This window comes from Rousettus aegyptiacus, unplaced genomic scaffold (assembly GCF_014176215.1).
Source record: "Rousettus aegyptiacus isolate mRouAeg1 unplaced genomic scaffold, mRouAeg1.p scaffold_m13_p_6, whole genome shotgun sequence".
In the NCBI taxonomy this organism is placed as follows: domain Eukaryota; kingdom Metazoa; phylum Chordata; class Mammalia; order Chiroptera; family Pteropodidae; genus Rousettus; species Rousettus aegyptiacus.
Window position 1 is genome coordinate 41,565,044 of NW_023416309.1, and position 18,129 is coordinate 41,583,172.

An 18,129-nucleotide genomic window follows, 5' to 3' on the forward strand; every position below is an offset into this window, starting at 1 on the left:
CAGTATAATGGAGTATACCATACACTACAGTGTTTGAAAGAAGCCATGTGTATGAATTAGAAAGATGTCCAACTACTTTGGACAACAATTTGCCAAAACCAAGTGAAGTTGAAGACGAACATATCCTAAGACTCAACAAACCTACATATACTCTATAGAACTATCTCATACATATACAAGGATATATGTACAAAAATATTTAAAGCAACATTATTTATAATAGCAAAACAAAAGGACACAACTTAAATGTTCAACAGTATAGGAAAAGACAAATTGTGTCATACTTTAAGGGGATACCAGGCAATGGTGAAATGAATAAAACAGAGCTACACATTTCAACATGGATAACTCGCACAATGCTAAGTGAAAAGAACAAGTTTGAAAAGACAGTATGATACCATTTAAAATTTTTAAATGGGCAAAAACAGTTCTACATATTGCTTAGGAATAGATACACTTGTGGTAAACATATAAAAATGCATGAGAATGACAATCATTACTTTTAGGAGTGTGGTCATTAAGCTCTAAGGGAAGGAAGAGTGAACATGAAGAGGTAGCCAAGTGGCTTCTGCCATATCGGCATAGTTTATTTCTTAAGCCAGATGATGAAGACACAGTGGTTTTATACTGATTTTTAGACCTTTTTCTAAGTCTTAAATATTTCATAAGTAATTTTTTAAAAGATATCAAAAAATTTAATTTTGAGTTCGGGATAATTTCATAACAGTTGGGACTGTAAACATTATTTTAAGGTTAAGAGGTAGAAAGGTTTAGGGTACTCACCCAATGAACTCTAGCAATAAAGACATATCAAGTTCAGGTGGAATCCGAAACACTGATTCTAAGACTTTCTTAGATCTTCCTTTGCTTGAAGGGACTGGCTGTGGAACAGCTGTTTGATAACCAAAGAAAAAAAATTTCATCAATTGACGTCTTTGAAAAATAATCACAGATATTATGACTGTGTCAATATTAAAAGATTGTAAAGCACTCAATCTCCTTTAATAACATTAGCTAATCTGTCACAGCCAGTGAAATTCAAGGCAAGCCTGGAGACCACTCCACAAGGCAGACCTGTATCTGGTTTATCAGGGCCACAGAGAAAGAGCTCATCATACAGCAACAACAGCTGTAGATAACACTTAACCAGCACTATGTGCCAGGGCTCAGGGCTCATGCTCAGCACTTTACATTCACCATCTCATTTAATCCTTGTTATAATCCCATGACAGGTACTACTGCTACTTTTTTTTTTTTTAACTGTAAAGAAACTCAGATTATAGTTTAGTGAGATAAGATAAGGCAATTTGCCTAAAGTCGTCCATGTAGTAAATGGAAGAACCAGGATGTAAACCCAAATCTACCTAACTTCCATACTGTGACAGTACCATCATCATAAAAACTAATGTTTGAGCATTTACTATGTTCCAGGCACTGTTTCAAGTGCTTTGTACTACTCAACATATCCTTAAAGCAATTTTATAAAGTGCTATCATTATCCCTACTTTATATATGAGGAAACTGAGACATTGAAGTAATTTGCCAGAGTCATACTGCTAGCAAAGGTGTAAAGCTAGCATTAATTCAGACAATCTAGCTCCAGGGCCTGTACTCTTTCTTATAAATAATTAAATTGAATTACACTCCATCATTACCTTCAAAATCTCTCTCTTTTATCATAAAATAACCAGCTATCACCAAAAAAAAAAACTTCGAAGGGAATTTTGTTAGTATTCTTTAATCTATAAGTACATTATGGTACACACCCAAACTTACCAGGTTTAGGTACTTCTAGACCTCTTTCTTTATAGAAATCATGCATTTGCTTTTTTTCTCCTAAAAAATGATAAAACACAGACTAAATTACACTTAAAATGTAAGTAGTCGGGATTCTGGGATTCACAACATTGTAATAAAAAAAACTTACTTTCCTCTAGATTGATCACTAATTTGTATACTATGTCTTGTAACTGTCGGTCCAACCTAATAAAAGGAAAGGATGGAAAATACCTCAGAATTCAGAACAATGCATTTTGGTACAGAGTGATTAATGCTCTTTTTAAGTACTGTTTTTTCTTAAGAGTGGATATTTCTTTTCTCAGATGTGAGTTACTTTTAGGTAGCACTCCTGGTTTTCACCTATGAGAACTTAAGTAATTATGTGTAATCATAAGTAATCAGAGACTCTTGAATGGTTGCTAAAAGTATTCCATATATGTTCTTCTTATTCCCTTGATAAGAATGAGCTTAAGGGCAAATACTGTATTTTAAACTTCTGTGTATCATCTGCAAAGCACTCTTCTATGAAGGTAGTAAAAACGTAACAGTCTTTGCCAAATAAATGAAAGCAATTCACTTTTAGTATTTTTATCCCCTCAGGAAACAGCATGAACTGAAAATCTGATAAGCAACAATGACAAATAAGCTTTTCTCAAGAGGCCAGTTTTTCAGGTATTACTTTCAGAAAATAGAATTCTAAACATACTGAAAATGACTAGCCTAAACTGGCTTTATTAATTTGAATGATGGCATTAAAATCCTCAGGAATAAAACCCTCTGTGCCTTTTTTTTTTTTTTTTTTAAGTCTCCAGCAGCTATCACAGTGCCTGGTACACAGTAAGTACTCTATATGTATTTCTGTAAAGATTATGTAGTTTCTTCTCTTCTAATTTTGAGATAGATCAAGAATTTATTCCTCAAAACACAACTTCGAGCTTTCAGAAAATATATACTTTAAATATAAATTTTACTTATATTTTCCTCTTACCTTATATTGTAAAGAGGTTGTGTCTGATGTACCACTATGTTGCATTTTGGACATCTGTTGCTATAGTAAAAATGTCTTACAATGCAGCTTTTACAAACTGTTGAAAGAGAATGTTTAAATTAGAATGCTTCTGAGACATGTCAAAAAACTGAATCTATTATTCGGAAATGTGAACTATATGCTTACATGTATGAAGACATTCTGTAATAGTAGTTGCATCTATTAAGTAACCTTTGCAAATGGAACACAAGATGTATTGGGTCAGCTCAGAGAGGTTAATCAGGCGCTGCAAATGTAATCAAAATAGTTTTAAAACACAAGCCCTTGTTTTCTCAAAATTTCAAGCCATAATCCAAAAATTTCATTATAAACAACATGTTACTTACTTTGCAACATGAAAACATGTTACAGTACCTCCAACTCTTCAAAATACCGCTGAAAGTTACAGTAACACAAGATAAATCAGTGTTTCAAAAACATCATTCTTTTGGATATACTGTATATTGCCACATGAGGGCACCTTACTTTATAAATTACTTATGAAATGGGCAAACTTTCCACATTTTGGGGCTTAAGTTTAATATATTAATTCTAACTGGCTAGGTGTATGAAGTACGCACCATCACATTAAAAAAAAAAAATCTTCCCAATTAAAAGACTGACTAGGTGGGGAAGGGTTTACCATCCTTTCGACACCCTGTAGAAATGGACTGTTTCCCCTGTTCAACTGTAAGCTCCTGGAAGGCAGGAGCACGGTACCCTTGGTGTCTACCTGCCTGGCACATAGTTGTTTCAATAATTATTCAATGAATGAAAAAGTCGGACCCGGAGAAGCTAAGTGATCTGCAGGAACCCCACAAAATGAGTCCGCAAGGAATCGGGGCGGGACAGCAGGCCAGTCCGCGCGCCACAATGCCTAGGCAGGAAAGGTAGCTAGGTGTGGAGGTCGGTCCAAGTGCCAAGGGCTGCAGTGGCGAACTGGGGGCTGCCGGGGCTGAGGCGGGACAGATGGTCCCGGAGGCCGCTCAGGCCCAGCGTGGTCCAGCACAGGTAATAAATACCTCTTCCTCCTCCTCTGATTCCGGCCGTCCCCCCTCCAGCCTCAGCGAGAAGTGGCTCATCTCCTCCTCCTCCTCCTCCTCTTCTTCCTCCTCTTCTTCCTCCAGCTCCTCATCCTCCTCCAACTCCTCGTCCTCATCCTCGAAGCGGCCCCTTAGGCGGCCCAGGCTGCGCTCCGGCTCCAGCTCAGGGGGCCGGGAACGCGAGCAGCCGGGAGCCCCCGCCTCGGGCAGAGGCGGCGGACCCTCCTCACCCACTGCGGGCGCCGGGGTGAGGGCCGGCGGGGAGATGGGGGGCGGGGGTGGCATGGCTGCGGCCCCCTCCGTCTTCGCAGCGCCCGCGTTAACCATCGTCACCACCGGGACCCCGTCCATGCCGGGGTCAAAAACGAGGCGAGCAGAAGAGAGAAGAGGCGAGGCGAGACCAGGCGTCTGGATAGCGCGGGAGTTCCGCCAGCCTGCCTACGCTACCAGTGCGCAGGCGCGGGAGGCATGCGGGGCCCACTGGGAAATGTGGTTCCCTGAGCCTCACCTAAGTCGGGACGTCAGCGGAGCCGCTCAGGTGCACAGGGCGGGCTCGCGGGCCGCATCTTAGGGGCATCTCAAATTTTCCTTTGAAAGGTTGACTTTCCTCTTCATTGCCTTTGAAACTGGTACCATTTCAGACAGCAGTATTCTGTCTGTATCGATTGATACGCAGAGCACTTAAATAGGCGCTATCATGATGTTGCATTACAAATAATGATTTCAACTTGAGTACCAATTACGCGTTTCTTCCAGCCGAGATTATTTCCATTAGGAAGTATGAAGGTTGCATTTTGAAATATTTGTTCATTTACTCGGAGGAATTAAATCTTGTATTATCACGAGATGGAAATTTAACCACCATTCGAAGACCATACATGATTTTCCAACACATAAAGGAAAGTCAATTACATTTCATTCAACAAACATTTATCGAGGGTCTACTGTAGCAGGAACTGAGACCTACCCATGCACTAGCCTCCAATTTTCTTAGGAGAGAGATTTGGAGTTGGCATATGTAATCCTTGCTGACTAAGATAGTGCCAGCTAATGCCATGATGCTTACAAGCCAGATGCAGGAAGGAGTCAAATACACCTTAACAAAATAATGGTGGAGGGCGGGGTGGGGTCGTGGAGGCGGGGGTCGGATCACATTTGAGAGAGAGTGTGTTAATGCTGAGTAAAATGAATGCGAGTTTGGGAGTGGTGTGCATACTTCTTAGCAAACTGGTGAGGAAATCAAGTCATTATGCTCTTTTGGAGAAAACTGAACCAGATTTGTACACACCCATTGCTCCAGGACTACACTCCACCTCTCCCTCTGCTGTCTCCAGCCTGGTCAAGCCTGAAATAATAAAGATTTCAAGATCCAAGAAGAAATGGAAGGAAGGAAATTTCTCCTCCTGCATGGAGGAGTTTAGATCCTTAAGGGAGGGGCATGGGAACTGGACTAAGCTATTGAAAAGATGGTTGAAGAGAGAAATTGGAGACCAACACCTGACATGCTCTCCTTAGGCCTAAAACTGTAAGGGCCTTCACAAAAGTACAGCAGATGAAGTCAGAGCTTTTAATCACTCAACATTGTAAGAGCTACATGACAAAAATGCTTATTTTATTATATAATATTGAAGTATTATGATATGAAAATGATAATAATATTATTAATTAAAGTTTACTTTATGTTGAGAATGTGAAATGTTGAATATCACACAAAAACTTTTTAAAGCAAGAATTACATATTTTCAAAGCTGGCAAGCCAAGTGAATTATGAACTTGCATTACTGCCACTGTATGGTGTCAGTTTAGTTGGTAAACAGGAAAATCTGCAGGCTTTGTCAGTCCTATGGTATAATGGTTAGTTTTAAGCTTCAACTTGGCTATGCTAGATAGTGCCCAGTTATTCAAACACCAGGTGTTGCTGTGATGGTATATTGTAGATGTGATTAACATCTATAATCAGTTGACTTTAAGTAAAAGATATTATCTTCTATAATCTGAATGGACCTCATCGAATCAGTTGAAAGGTCATAGAAGCAAAACTAAAATTCCCCTGAGGTAAAAGAAATTCTTCCTGTGGACTGCATCATCAGCTCCTGTCCAGGAGTTTTCAGCCTGCCTAACAAGGCCCCACAATCATGTAAGGTAATTTGTTGTAATAGATTGTATATATATATCTCCTATTGGTTATGTCTCTCTGGTAGAACCCTGACTGATACATGTTGTAAATGGCTTAATCATTTGATATTTACAATAAGCAAGGCCTATCTCCATTGTGATCCATGTGCATTACCATATCCAAGTTGCATTTTGGGCACTTCGGTGATTTTTACATTTTCTCAAGGCACCGGCATTGGGTCATACCCTAGATTGAACTTCACTCTCATCCTGGATGTTAACTTATTAGAATGATGTAAATGTAAAACAGCAAAAGTGGATCTAGCATAACTAGTAATTGTATTCCACATATCACGATTAAACGAGTAAGATGTTGTGGAAAATGTGAGACATCAGGGTTTGTTTTGAGAGGGGGCGGGATTGCTTTGATATTTCAAACAAAAGTCATATCTAAAAATTGCTATATAAAGTTCACACACGAATTCACTATCCTCTTATAAGTGGATATAAAAGAAGAGGAAATGGCAGAGGCTAGTCGACTGTGAAGAACAATGGGTGTTTGTGCACCACTTCCTTAAAGCAGATCAATGACCAATATGGTGGCACAGTTGGGGAATCGAAGAATCCATAAATGCTGATCGGGACTTGGAGTGGTTTCCTGGTACTCTTTGTTTATAAATAAATAATTCACGAGACTTAAAAACTGGAGAACTTTATGGTATCAATATTCATTTCAAAAAGTATTACTAAAACAATTTCAAATCATCAAATGAATGTGTTATATAAATAATTACTAATACATCTCTGACCCAAAATACAAAATTAAAAAAAATCATATCCTTTAACATACAAGAAACGCATAAGACACAAAGAAAGTCCAAGAAAGCTCTCAGTTCCAGAGTTAGTAGTTTAGGGGAAGTCAAAGAAAATGAGCCTTTCCAGTCTCCCAGGGGAGGAAAGGGTGAGAGGACATGGAATATCACTAGACCCTGTGAAACCTGGGCTGGGGCCACACATGGCCTAGTTCTCTACCAAAGCAAAGTGCTGATTTTTCTTGTCATGGTCCTGGCCTTGTTCCCATGTTTGTCCTCCAGTTTTCAGAAATCATCCAGTTCCCAAAATGGCCCCTTCCTTTAACTCCCTAACATTTTTAGTTAGTGGAGAAGGTCATTTACCCCGTCATGGTGTCAGAGTCCCAGCGAAAGTTTTTATCCTGCAGGGTGGTGAGATGAAATCTCCCTAGTACCTTGCCCTTGGATTTTGGTCTATTGCACTGAGAACTTGAAGATTAGGGAATCCTCTGGTTTCTCGAGGGCTTGTCTGAACCCTGGTTGGCCACTGGGGTTTCTGAGGGCTGTCCTGTTTCCTCCTCAGAAAACACAGCTTGGAGGGGAGCTCAGTCTGACTCTAAGGTGACATCTGGTCCTCAAGGGAAACCTGGATGCCCAAAGGCAAGTCCAATTCAGAAGATGAAGGTGACTCTCAGGGCAGAACAGGCTTTGGGGGAAGGTTCAACTTGGAGGCTTCGGTCTCAAATACTTAGCTGTTTCACTAGCGGGCTTGGGGGCTCTCTGCTGCTGTTCTTCATAGGTGTCTGTGCAATGCCAAGGGGAGGAGAACAGAATATGAGCTCTGTGCCTGTTTAGGACCCTCTACTGGTAGAGGGTCCCCAAACCTACTGGTAGGTTTGGCTGTGGAGAGCCCTCCAACTGGATGGGGTTTCACAGGATGCTGGCACTAGGTGAACATGAGTCCTCCACTAGAGCCAGATGCTGGTTGTGTGGAAGAGACCATGCTAGAATGACTACTGAGTCACTCCTGGCTGAGCCCATCTCAACCAGGAGGAATAGGGTGGGGCAGGGTAGGGCCCAGGGAAAAAACGGAATGCCCAGCCCCAACTCCACCTTCAGGTGCACAGCAATTCAAGCCTTAACTCCAAAATACAGATTCCAATCAAGGTCTAGGCTTGATTTCTAGATTTATGTCATTTCCTTGTGCTGATTTGCTAACATAAACTCACAATTCTGTCTTGATTTCAAATATCACATGGCTGTTGATCTTAAATTTTGTATCGCTGCTTGAATCCTACAAATTATGTCTTCCGATATTATACAACAAATTGTATTTGTGAAAGAAAATCAAACTTGTTAGACTCTTCTGAAACAGGTCAGATTTCAAACATTTTAGGCATCATAGTACCCTTCCCAAATTAAAATGTATTTTCCTTTGTTTTCCCCAAAGCCCCATCCAAAAATGGCCTCCTTTGAGAATTCCATTATAGAAGTTTATAAGAACCATACTAAATCTGATTAAAGGAAGTGAATATCCTCATTTCTTTTTCTTTTTTCCTTCACTTTTCATCTTCTTTTTTTCCCCCACTCATTTCTTTTTCATTAAAAAATAAGTGACCCAGGATATCCAAAACAATCTTGAAAGAGGACAAAGATGGAGGACACACATGTCTAATTTCAGAACTTACTACAAAGCTACAGTAACCAAAACAGTGTGGTACTAGCATGATAGACATACATATCAAATGGAATAGAATTGAGAGTCCAGAATAAACACCCACTTTTATAGTCAATCGGTTTTGGACAAAGATGCTAAGACATGCAAAGGGGAATTGTTTCTCAACAAATGGTGCTGAGATAACTGGATATCCATATGCCAAAGAACGAAGTCGGACCCCTACCTCTCACGATATACAAATATTAACTTAAAAATAGATCATAGATTTAAATGTAAGAGCCAAAAGTATAACACTTTTAGAAGAAAACATTCACATAAATCTTCATGACCTTGGATTAAACAATGGTTTCTTAGATATGACACTAAAGCACAAACAACAAAAGGAAATAGATAAATTAGACATTGCCAAAATTTAAACTTTTTCCCACACATATGTAGTGGTCAATTAATTTACAGCAAAGGAGCCAAGAATAAACAATGTGGAAAGAACAATCTCCCCAAGAAATGGTGTTGGGAAAATTGGACAGCCACATGCAAAAGAGCGAAGCTGTGCCACTATCTTACACAATGCATAAAAATTTACTCAAAATGGATTAAAGACTTGCAATTAAGACCTGAAACTATTAAACTCCTGGAAGAAAACATAGGTGGTAAGCTCCTTGACATAGGTCTTGGCGATAATTTTTTTATTCTGACAGCAAAAGCTTAAGCAACAAAAGCCAGCAAACAGAACAAAACAAACAAACAACTGAGACTACATCAAACTAAAAAACTGCACAGCAAAGAAAACCATCAACAGAATGAAAAGACAACCTGCCTGTCTCCCTGAGATGATACAATGAGAAGTCTGAGACCTGCAAGATGGCCCTCACCTGATCACACTGGCACCCTGATCTTCAATGCCCAGCCTCCAAAACTGCAATGGGGAGCCATCGAAGGCATTAAAGAGGAAAGGGCTGTGTTCAGACTGAATCTGAGTCAGATGTAATAGGATGCCATGTTTCAAAAGAACTCAGGCCAAAAGAATCCAGCAGCGGACACTCACTGAGAGGACACTGAAGTGGTCCAATGAAGAAGAGGTCCATGCAATAAGGAATGGAGTCCTCTTGCTAGTAGCCAGCAAGGAAATGAGGCTTTCTGCCAGTAGCCACTTGAACGAACCAACTTAGAAGCAGATTCTCTAGCCCAAGTCAAACCTTCAGATAGATGGCAGCAACCCTAGCTGACTTCATGACTGCAACATCACAAGAGACCCTGAGTGGAGTCACTCAGCTAAACCATACTTTGATTCTTGACTGATAAAAACTGGGAGATAATTAATGCTAGTTGTATTATACTGCTAAAAACAGATAAAGGGACAACTTACCGAATGAGAGAAAATATCTGGTAAGGAGCTAATATCCAAAATATATAAAGAAATCATATAAATCAACAGCAAAAAAAAAAAAAATCCAATTTAAAAATAGGCAGAAAATCTGAATAGACACTTTTCCAAAGAAGACATAATACAAATGCCAATAGGTGCATGAAAAAGATGCTCTATATCATTAATCATCAGGAAAATGCAAATCAAAACTACAGTGAGATTTCTCATACCTGTAGAGTGGGTATTATCATCAAAAAGACTAGAAATAACAAGTGTTGGCGAGGATGTGGAGAAAAGGGAACTCTTCTGCACTCTTGGTGGGGATGTAAATTGGTGCAGGCACTATGGAAAACAGTACATTATTTCCTCAAAAAATTAAAAATAAGGCTATGTATGATTCAGATTTCCAGTTCTGGGTATTTATCTAAAATAAATAAATAAATAAATAAATAAATGAAAACGCTAATTTGAAAGGATGTATGCACCCCTATGTTCATTGCAGCACTATTTACAATGGCCAAAATATGGAAACAACCTAAGTGTCCATTAATGAATGAATGGAAAAAAAATTGTAATTTATATATAAATATATGTATACATACAAATAGTGGAATATTATTTAACCATATAAAAGAACAAAATATTGCCATTTACAATAACATGGATGGACCTTGAGGGCATTATGCTAAGTGAAATAAGACAGAGAAAGACAAATGCCATATGATCTCTCCTATATGTGGAATCTATGTCTTACGTAGATATATACAAACCTCATAGAGAATAGAATGGTTGGTTGCCAGAGATGGAAGGTGGGGAAGGTGGGAGAAATGGATAAATGGGTTTTTGTTTTCTTGTTTAAATCAATTTAATTTTTAAAAAGAAGAAGAAATGAATGAAGTCAGAGGATAAATGTAATTCTAGTCTAGAAAGGAGAACCAAGGGTAAGAGGTAGAAAAGCCAGTATCTGTCACCATAGAGAATTGAGTAAAAGGTCAAAAATCAGAAGCAGCCCAAGAGGTAAGCAGCTGGCTGAGGGAAGGCCCAAGACTTCAGCAGTAACAGAACTTCAGGTCTTGGAGCTCATTCTGGTTGCTAGCTGTCAGGAGTGTGAAGGTCTGCTTGGATTTAAGGCATGTCATTCCCAGGACAAAGGCTCTATTGTCACTTGGATGTGTTCACAGCTAATGCCTTGCTGGGAACTGCAATGAAGGAAGTGGAGATATTCTATCAGCAGAGGTCACTTGCTCTAGAATTGAAGTCACCAACCTGGTCTCCACGGGTCCCTAATGTTATGTTAAGTGAAAGAAGCTAGTCATAAAGGATCATATGGCTGAGGTATTGGGGTAAAAGGGGAGTCAATGTTTCATGGGTACAGGGTTTCTTTTGGGGGTGATGAAATGTATCAAAATTTAATGTGATGGCGCAAAATTCCATGTATATACTGAAAAACCATGGATTGTACACTTTGGGTGAATTGTGCGGAATGTGAATTATATGTAATAAAAGCATTATAAAAAAGTGAGAGTACATGGACAAATATGAAAATAGTACATTCTGGTTATTGAAAATAATTATATAATCTTTTCAAAATTATGTTCAAAGTCTTTGAAGACAAAAAAAGGTAATAAAAATTGTATAATAATTCCTGAATAATAATATATATAAAAAAGCCTTCATGTAAAATAATACTGGACCTAAGAAACAGAGACTAAATAAGATTAAACACAGTTTTTCTGACATGGTTTTATGAACCCACAGATACAAGTCTAGTGCACATCATCATCATGTGTTAAGGAATGTTAGACAGCTCTTTGTCCTTAAAAGTAAATAAATAATCAAAGACAGATGTGTATATATACTAATGGAGTATCTCCAATTGATAGTTTTTGTATTCAAACCTTTTAAAGTATATAGGTAAAGTTTTGTCATTTCAAGTGGGGATGTGGATATATCAGCAGGCAATAAATGTTGGTTTAGCCTAATTAAGACCATATACTCTGCAAAATAAGGCAACCTATGGCTGCCTTATTATTATAGTTTGGTTGAGACTATCGGAAGAGCCCATTGAAGAAAAAAAAGTAGACAATCTATGGCAAACCACTGACAGATATTTAAACAGAGCGATATCTTTAAGATCGTTTTGAGTTCAGGCAGGTAGAGAACCCTTTAACCAACAGCTGGAAAATTAATACTTCTGTATATCCTGGAGAAGTCATCCAGCAGCAATTTCTCGAGATTGGGACTTTGTTGTTTTTGTTTCATTTCCTCTTGTACGAAGACATGATGCTACTGGAAATATTGGAATTCTAAGGCAAAACCACCAGGTGGAAGTTAGAAAAGACTTGAAAAGCTGATAGCCTTCTTTCAGACATAGCTTTGGCTATGTCCTACAAAAGTCCTACAAATGTCTGGGAGAAGAGCTTGTAATTTGGAGTGTTGTAGATATTGTCCTATGGGGCATTCAGGCAGAAGGGGAGGAGGGAATAAAACATCAGTCAACCACATACCTCAGTAAGGACATACCCCCACAGGAGAGCCAGGTCAGGGTGCCAGCCTTGCAGGAGAAGTAGATCACACTCATTTTGCTCCATGAAGAACAGCACATTTGGACAGAAAGAGAGGGAGAGACAGTCTGATGCAAGTACTGGTCTAGCTTCTAGTGGCTGCATTGCTTGGTCTATTAAATGTAATAAGATATAGAGTGACTTGTGGAACAGGGAGCAGACATCAGGCAGCCATTGGTTTTCATTTATGCCAGCTGAGCCCTTCCTAATGAAGAAAAGGGGTGATCTCACCTATTTGAAGGGAATTTTAATGACTATTACATTTTTATTTTATGAAGGACCATTTTCCCACTCTTCTAGCCCCTATTCCTGGATCTGTGACAGGCCTTGACATATGAACACGAATCTTTTTGTTAGCTATTCCTAGCAGGTGCCTATGCCCAGTGCCAACACTATTGCACTACAGACCAGGTGAGTTGAAAGGTATACATATTTAAATTTTGGCTATATGTTGAAACGGACAAGTTATTATGATTATTATTGTTTCTAGGTGAGGCAACCCTTGGTTGACCTCACAGATTGCAAGGACCTTGTCGGCTTACAATCCCTTATTTTTTAAAAAATTTTTACACCTATAGCACCTGGTATTCCTAGGTGGTATCCCATCCAAGTACTAACCAGGCTCGACCCTACTTAGCTTCCAGGATCAGACAGGATCAGGCTTGTTCAGGGTAGCATGGCCATAGACTAGACAAGTTATTATAAGCCAAATATAGAATGAAAGATAAGGGTGCAGTGAAAATAGGCCTTTTTACTTCTGGTGACAGTTTAATTAGTACAACCTTAAAGAAAGTAATTTATTAATTATACCAAGAGACTTTAAAATGTTCACACTTTTACCTCATAGCAATTCCACTCTGGGAGTCTCTACTCTAAAGGAATAAGCAAATGAAAAAGTAATACTGAGCATTGTTTATAAGAGCCAGATTTGGGAAAACTTAAGTATTCTTCAGTAGGGAACAATTAAATAGGTTATAAAACATTTTTGAGCAACTCCCCATTGGAAATTAGATAGCCATTCACAATGATGGTTATGAAGATTGTAATAATATGAAGGAAATACATATATTTATATGAAAAGAAACAGTAACAAAATGATATCAATGGTTGTATTAGATTATTGAGATTAATGTGGTTTTTCTTTGTCATCCTTTCTGTAATGTGGTTTTTTTTTTTTATAGAAAAAAATGATGTTTGTTTAGAGATTGGAAGATAAATAGAAATTTCTTTATTTCCTTTATTGAATCTAAGAAAAAAAGTCAGATAGAAATAATCTTCTTTATGAAAATAGACATATTGATGCTAAACTTCATGTGGAAAAATAAACATGCAAAAAAAGTGAGGAAAACACTAGAAAAGAGAAGCTACAAGGATGGACAAGCTCTATAAACATTAATCATATTATAAAGCCTTGTTAATGAAAACATTGTGTGTACTACTGCACAAATAAATAGAAAAACCATAAATAGAATAGAAAAGCTGGAAATAGATACAACTACATATAGAACTTCAGTATATGATAATAGTGTCATCTCAAATCACTGGGGCAAACAAAGATACACATCTTCATAAAGGTGCTTAGGAAAATTGGTTAGTCATTTTGTGAGGAAGAATTATAATAGCAGTTCTGGTTGCCTTTTCCTTCCTGTCTTCAAGGGAACCCAGAACCATAATTGACCCTTGGTCAACTCCTGGAAATATGGCTGTCAGAATGTTTTTTTCCGTTTATGTCAGTGATTGATGGTTTTTCTGAGTACACCTGGAGCAATGGACCATGCTGTCCCAGTTTGTTAGATTGCTTTGCACAAACATCAAGATGATTTGCATGCAACCGATTTCATTGTTGGGGACCTGGGTTTAGGTTGCCGTGGCTGGCTGTATAGTAGGTTTTGCCTCCCAGATGACCAGCTCCATCCAACTAACTCCTCACCAAAGACTCAGATCCTAAAACTCAAACGAGATATTTTGGGCAGAGACATACCACATACGTCTCTGTAGTTTGGTGCTAGAAAAAAAGCACATCCTGTGTGTATGGGAAGGATGCAGAAGCCTGTGTTTGGCCTCCATGGACTCTACCAATGTACATCTATTTTTCTGCTGTTTTTGATCTTCGCTCTTTGCTGTAATAAACCTTAGCCTTGAACAAAATCTGTAATTGAGTCTTGTGAAAACAAAACAAGCATATTCACTTTCACTTTACCATATTCAACACCATATTATAAGTGCTAGCTAGTGCAATAAGGCAAGAAAAATACAAGACATACAGACTGAAAAGGATATAATAAAACTGTGACATAACAAGAAATATATGTTTGGTCTCGGGGAGGCCCACCCTTTCCTGGCATACAATGCCTAAAACCTTTGGAATCAATGAAAGCATGATAATGAGATGACTGGTGGCTGAGGACTCCTGGATAGCCTTGGTATGGGGTCTGGATACCGAGGGGAACAACCATGTGATTACGGTATTAGAATTTTCAGCCTCATCCCACTGATCTCTGAGAAGGGACGAAGTGGTGGAAGTTGGGATAATCACTTATTAACAAGGATTTAATCAATCCTACACAATGAAGCCTCCATTTAAGAACCCTAACAGAAGGGTTTTGGAGAGCTTCAGGGTTGGTGAACACAGGGAAGTTCTGAGATGGTGGTACGTGTGGCTAGGACATGGAAGCTCCAAACTCCCGATATGTTGCCCTATGCATTTCTTCCGTCTGGATGTCCCTATGTTGTATTCTTTTATAATAAACCAGTAATCTAGCAAGTAAACTGTTTTCCTGAGTTCTGTGAGCTATTTTAGTAAACTATCAAACTTAAGGAGGGGATTAAGAGCCATTAATTGAATTGAATTGTAGGACCCCCAGCTAGTGTTGGATAATTGGTTGGTGTGGGAAAAATCACACACACGCACGCGCGCGCGCACACACACGCGCGCGCACACACACACACTAGCATATGAAGTAAATAAGTCAATAAATGGCTTATTCTAGGCCAAGAATGAATTACTGCACTGAAAAATCAGGTTGAGGAACTCTTCTGGGAGGTATCAGGAAAAGGTACGCAGGAAAAGGTTAAAGTTAACAGACTTAGAGGATATAATATCTACATCCTAAGAATCCAAGAAAGGGAAAAACAGAGAGGAAGTATTTGTAGATATAATGCTTGCTAAATGCCCAGAACTAAACATAATAATAATAATCTCAGATTGAACGGGTATGTAAATTGCAAATCAAGACAGAAAAAAATTTAATCTTAGATACATTAGAGTGAAATGAAAGAACATGAAAGAGAAAGAGAAACCTCCAAAGAGAAAGAGCAGCTCTCCTATGAAGTAACAAGATAATTGTCACTAGACCTCTTAAAGCATCCTAAGAAGAGAGTAGGAGGAAGGGAGTAGGGATCAGAAAGGAAGGAGAAAAGAGAATCAAATATTAATAGTGGGGCTTGCAGGCATTCAATAAACTTATCTCTATTGTGGTGTAACAGAAAAACCGTTCTACTTGGAATAAGTTACCTCAGATAAGTCTCAGCCCAGACTCTTTGGAAAGAGACAAAGCCAGGTAAAAGATGAACCCCAGAGGGAAGGCGGGTGGCTGTATTTTTTTGAGGACCTGATTTGAGAGACTAAGGTATGCATCAGAATGCTAACTTACTATTCATAATAAGAGAAAACATTTTTCCAGGGAACAGTGAACACACCTGGACTTGTTATTAATGGCATCTAAGTGCTCAATAAATGATCAATTATCAACTAGTGAATACTCAATCAGAAAAATTAGTTGCATGATTCTGAGGAGAAGGATACATTCTCCTTTTCTCATAAGCATGTGCCGTCAGATTCAGGTTCTGTCAGTGCTAAATAATTACTAACCAATTCTTGCTTATCTTCCCCCACCCCCACCATGTTTCATAATCTAACTTTAGATACCCAATTAGATTAGTCTGATATTTTAGTCTTGAGATTACCCTAAATATCACAATTGGACTTTCGTAACAAACATTTACAGAACATTTTTAAAGGTGGAGTAAAAACAACCAATAGCTTTTTGTGTTAGGTATTGAGATGGAAGATGACTTGTAAAATTCTTCTTTAGCAGGAAATGAAATGGGACATCTCTTGCAAAGTTAATCTTTTTAGTAAACCTAATTAAGTTTTCTTCCCTCCTTTCTTTGGGAAAAAGGCCCTCTCTCTCAAATCTTGATAGTTGTTCTGGCCACTCAGATCCTTAGGCTATTGATAAGGGACATCAGCCCATTGTTAAGTAGAAAGGGTGTAAAGCCAGGAAGGGCCCTTAGAGTCTGGGGGGTAGGAGACTTTAAGCCCAAGGTCTTTCTTTTTACTCTTTAAGAAATACATTAACCAAGCCTGTTTCCCTTTACTCACTTAATAGGCATATCAGTAATAGAAATTAATAGATGTATGATTTAAATACCGAGTTTGTATTTTCTTTTCCTTGGCACTTCAGCAGGAAACCCAAGACCCCACCCTGACTGAGGCAGAAAGGGAAAAGATCCCCATGAAACCCCTGTAGGCAGAGACTATGGCCATTCTCCTGTCCCTCAACATCTATACTAGTAAGGGGGTTCATGGCTCTTAGAGAAGTGGTAGGCATAAAGTTAGTTAGTGGTTTTCAGGTCTGCCTGCAAAGACACTGAGGTCATTCTATCTTAGAAGGGTTCCACCTTAATCCGCCCACAATTAAGCAAGCCAGAAGGCATTTTTTTTTTTTTTTAACTCACACAAAGAAACCAGTAGGCAGAGATTCAGGTACCAGTTTAAGCCAGTCACTCCCACCTGCACAATGAACACCCAACGACCTTCAACTCATCTGAGTCTTATTATATCACATTATTATATGATGCATATGCCCAGAAGTTCATTAATATCATTATAACAGACTGAATTCTGGGAACAAAGATGCGCAGAAGGCAAAATAATGCGTAACTGAGTCCTGTCAATCTCAGTTGTCAATCAAGGAAGCCCACTCCTCTAAGAAAAGTCACCACCCACAGCAAAAAGGGATAAAGACCCTCAAGTTTTTGTTACCAGGCCTTTTGAGGTATGCTTTTCTTGCTCAGGCCCGCTTCCACTTCTGGGATTGTGCTTCCTTTCTAATAAAACTTCTTTCCTACTGTATTTTGGCATCTTGCTCAATTCTTTGAGACATCAAGAATCTGGACAATGCGCCGGGAGAAGGACCCCACTCTCCTGTAACAGTATCATATATACATTATCTCATTTAATCCTCACATAACTATGAGGTAGGTACTATTATTATCCTTATTTTAGAAATTGGACGACTAGGCTAGAGTGAGTTAAGTAACTTGCCCTAGGTCATGAAGGTAGTAATCAGGATCAAAGAAAGCTAGTAAGACCTCAAAATTAACATCTTTCCCATGTTCCAGGCTCAATTTTTTTTTTTTTTTGGTTTGTACCTATTCCACAATTTTGAGAATCAAGCAAGATAAAATATTCAGCAGGGTTTTATAACCTATGAAGCATACTGCAAAATGGAGTATGCTATTTTGAAATATATGATTAAAATACATAAAATTTACAATTTGTAATAGTCGATAACAGCACAAATACTGACAGTACACATCTCAAAAATCACGAAACTCGTATTTAAAAGCTTTTTATTGAAATAGAACATGATATGCTGTAAAGTTCACAAAGCTTAATAGCGCAGCTCGATTTTTACAAAAGTAAAAATTGCAAAAAAAAAAAAAAAAAAAAGGAAAAAAAGAAAGAAAAAATCACCACCC

At 38.5% G+C, this 18,129-nt stretch overlaps 1 protein-coding gene and 2 pseudogenes across 2 annotated transcripts in view; all 3 read right to left on the minus strand.

Moving 5' to 3' along the window:
- Positions 1 to 4,273, minus strand: part of PCGF6 (polycomb group ring finger 6) — a 28,649-nt gene extending 24,376 nt beyond the window's left edge. For both annotated transcript variants that reach the window (XM_036223027.1, XM_016154503.2), the window contains exons 1-6: positions 3,829 to 4,273; positions 2,954 to 3,053; positions 2,768 to 2,864; positions 1,928 to 1,983; positions 1,777 to 1,836; positions 784 to 892 (exon numbers count right to left, since the gene is read on the minus strand). In XM_036223027.1, coding sequence (XP_036078920.1) covers positions 784 to 892; positions 1,777 to 1,836; positions 1,928 to 1,983; positions 2,768 to 2,864; positions 2,954 to 3,053; positions 3,829 to 4,200 — 794 coding nt within the window. In that variant the 5' untranslated portion in view covers positions 4,201 to 4,273. The remainder of the gene's footprint in view (positions 1 to 783; positions 893 to 1,776; positions 1,837 to 1,927; positions 1,984 to 2,767; positions 2,865 to 2,953; positions 3,054 to 3,828) is intronic.
- A 2,790-nt stretch (positions 4,274 to 7,063) lies between these two features.
- On the minus strand, positions 7,064 to 7,552 carry LOC107515536 (annotated as a pseudogene).
- A 5,380-nt stretch (positions 7,553 to 12,932) lies between these two features.
- Positions 12,933 to 13,051, minus strand: LOC118604216 (annotated as a pseudogene).
- Positions 13,052 to 18,129: the final 5,078 nt, after the last annotated feature.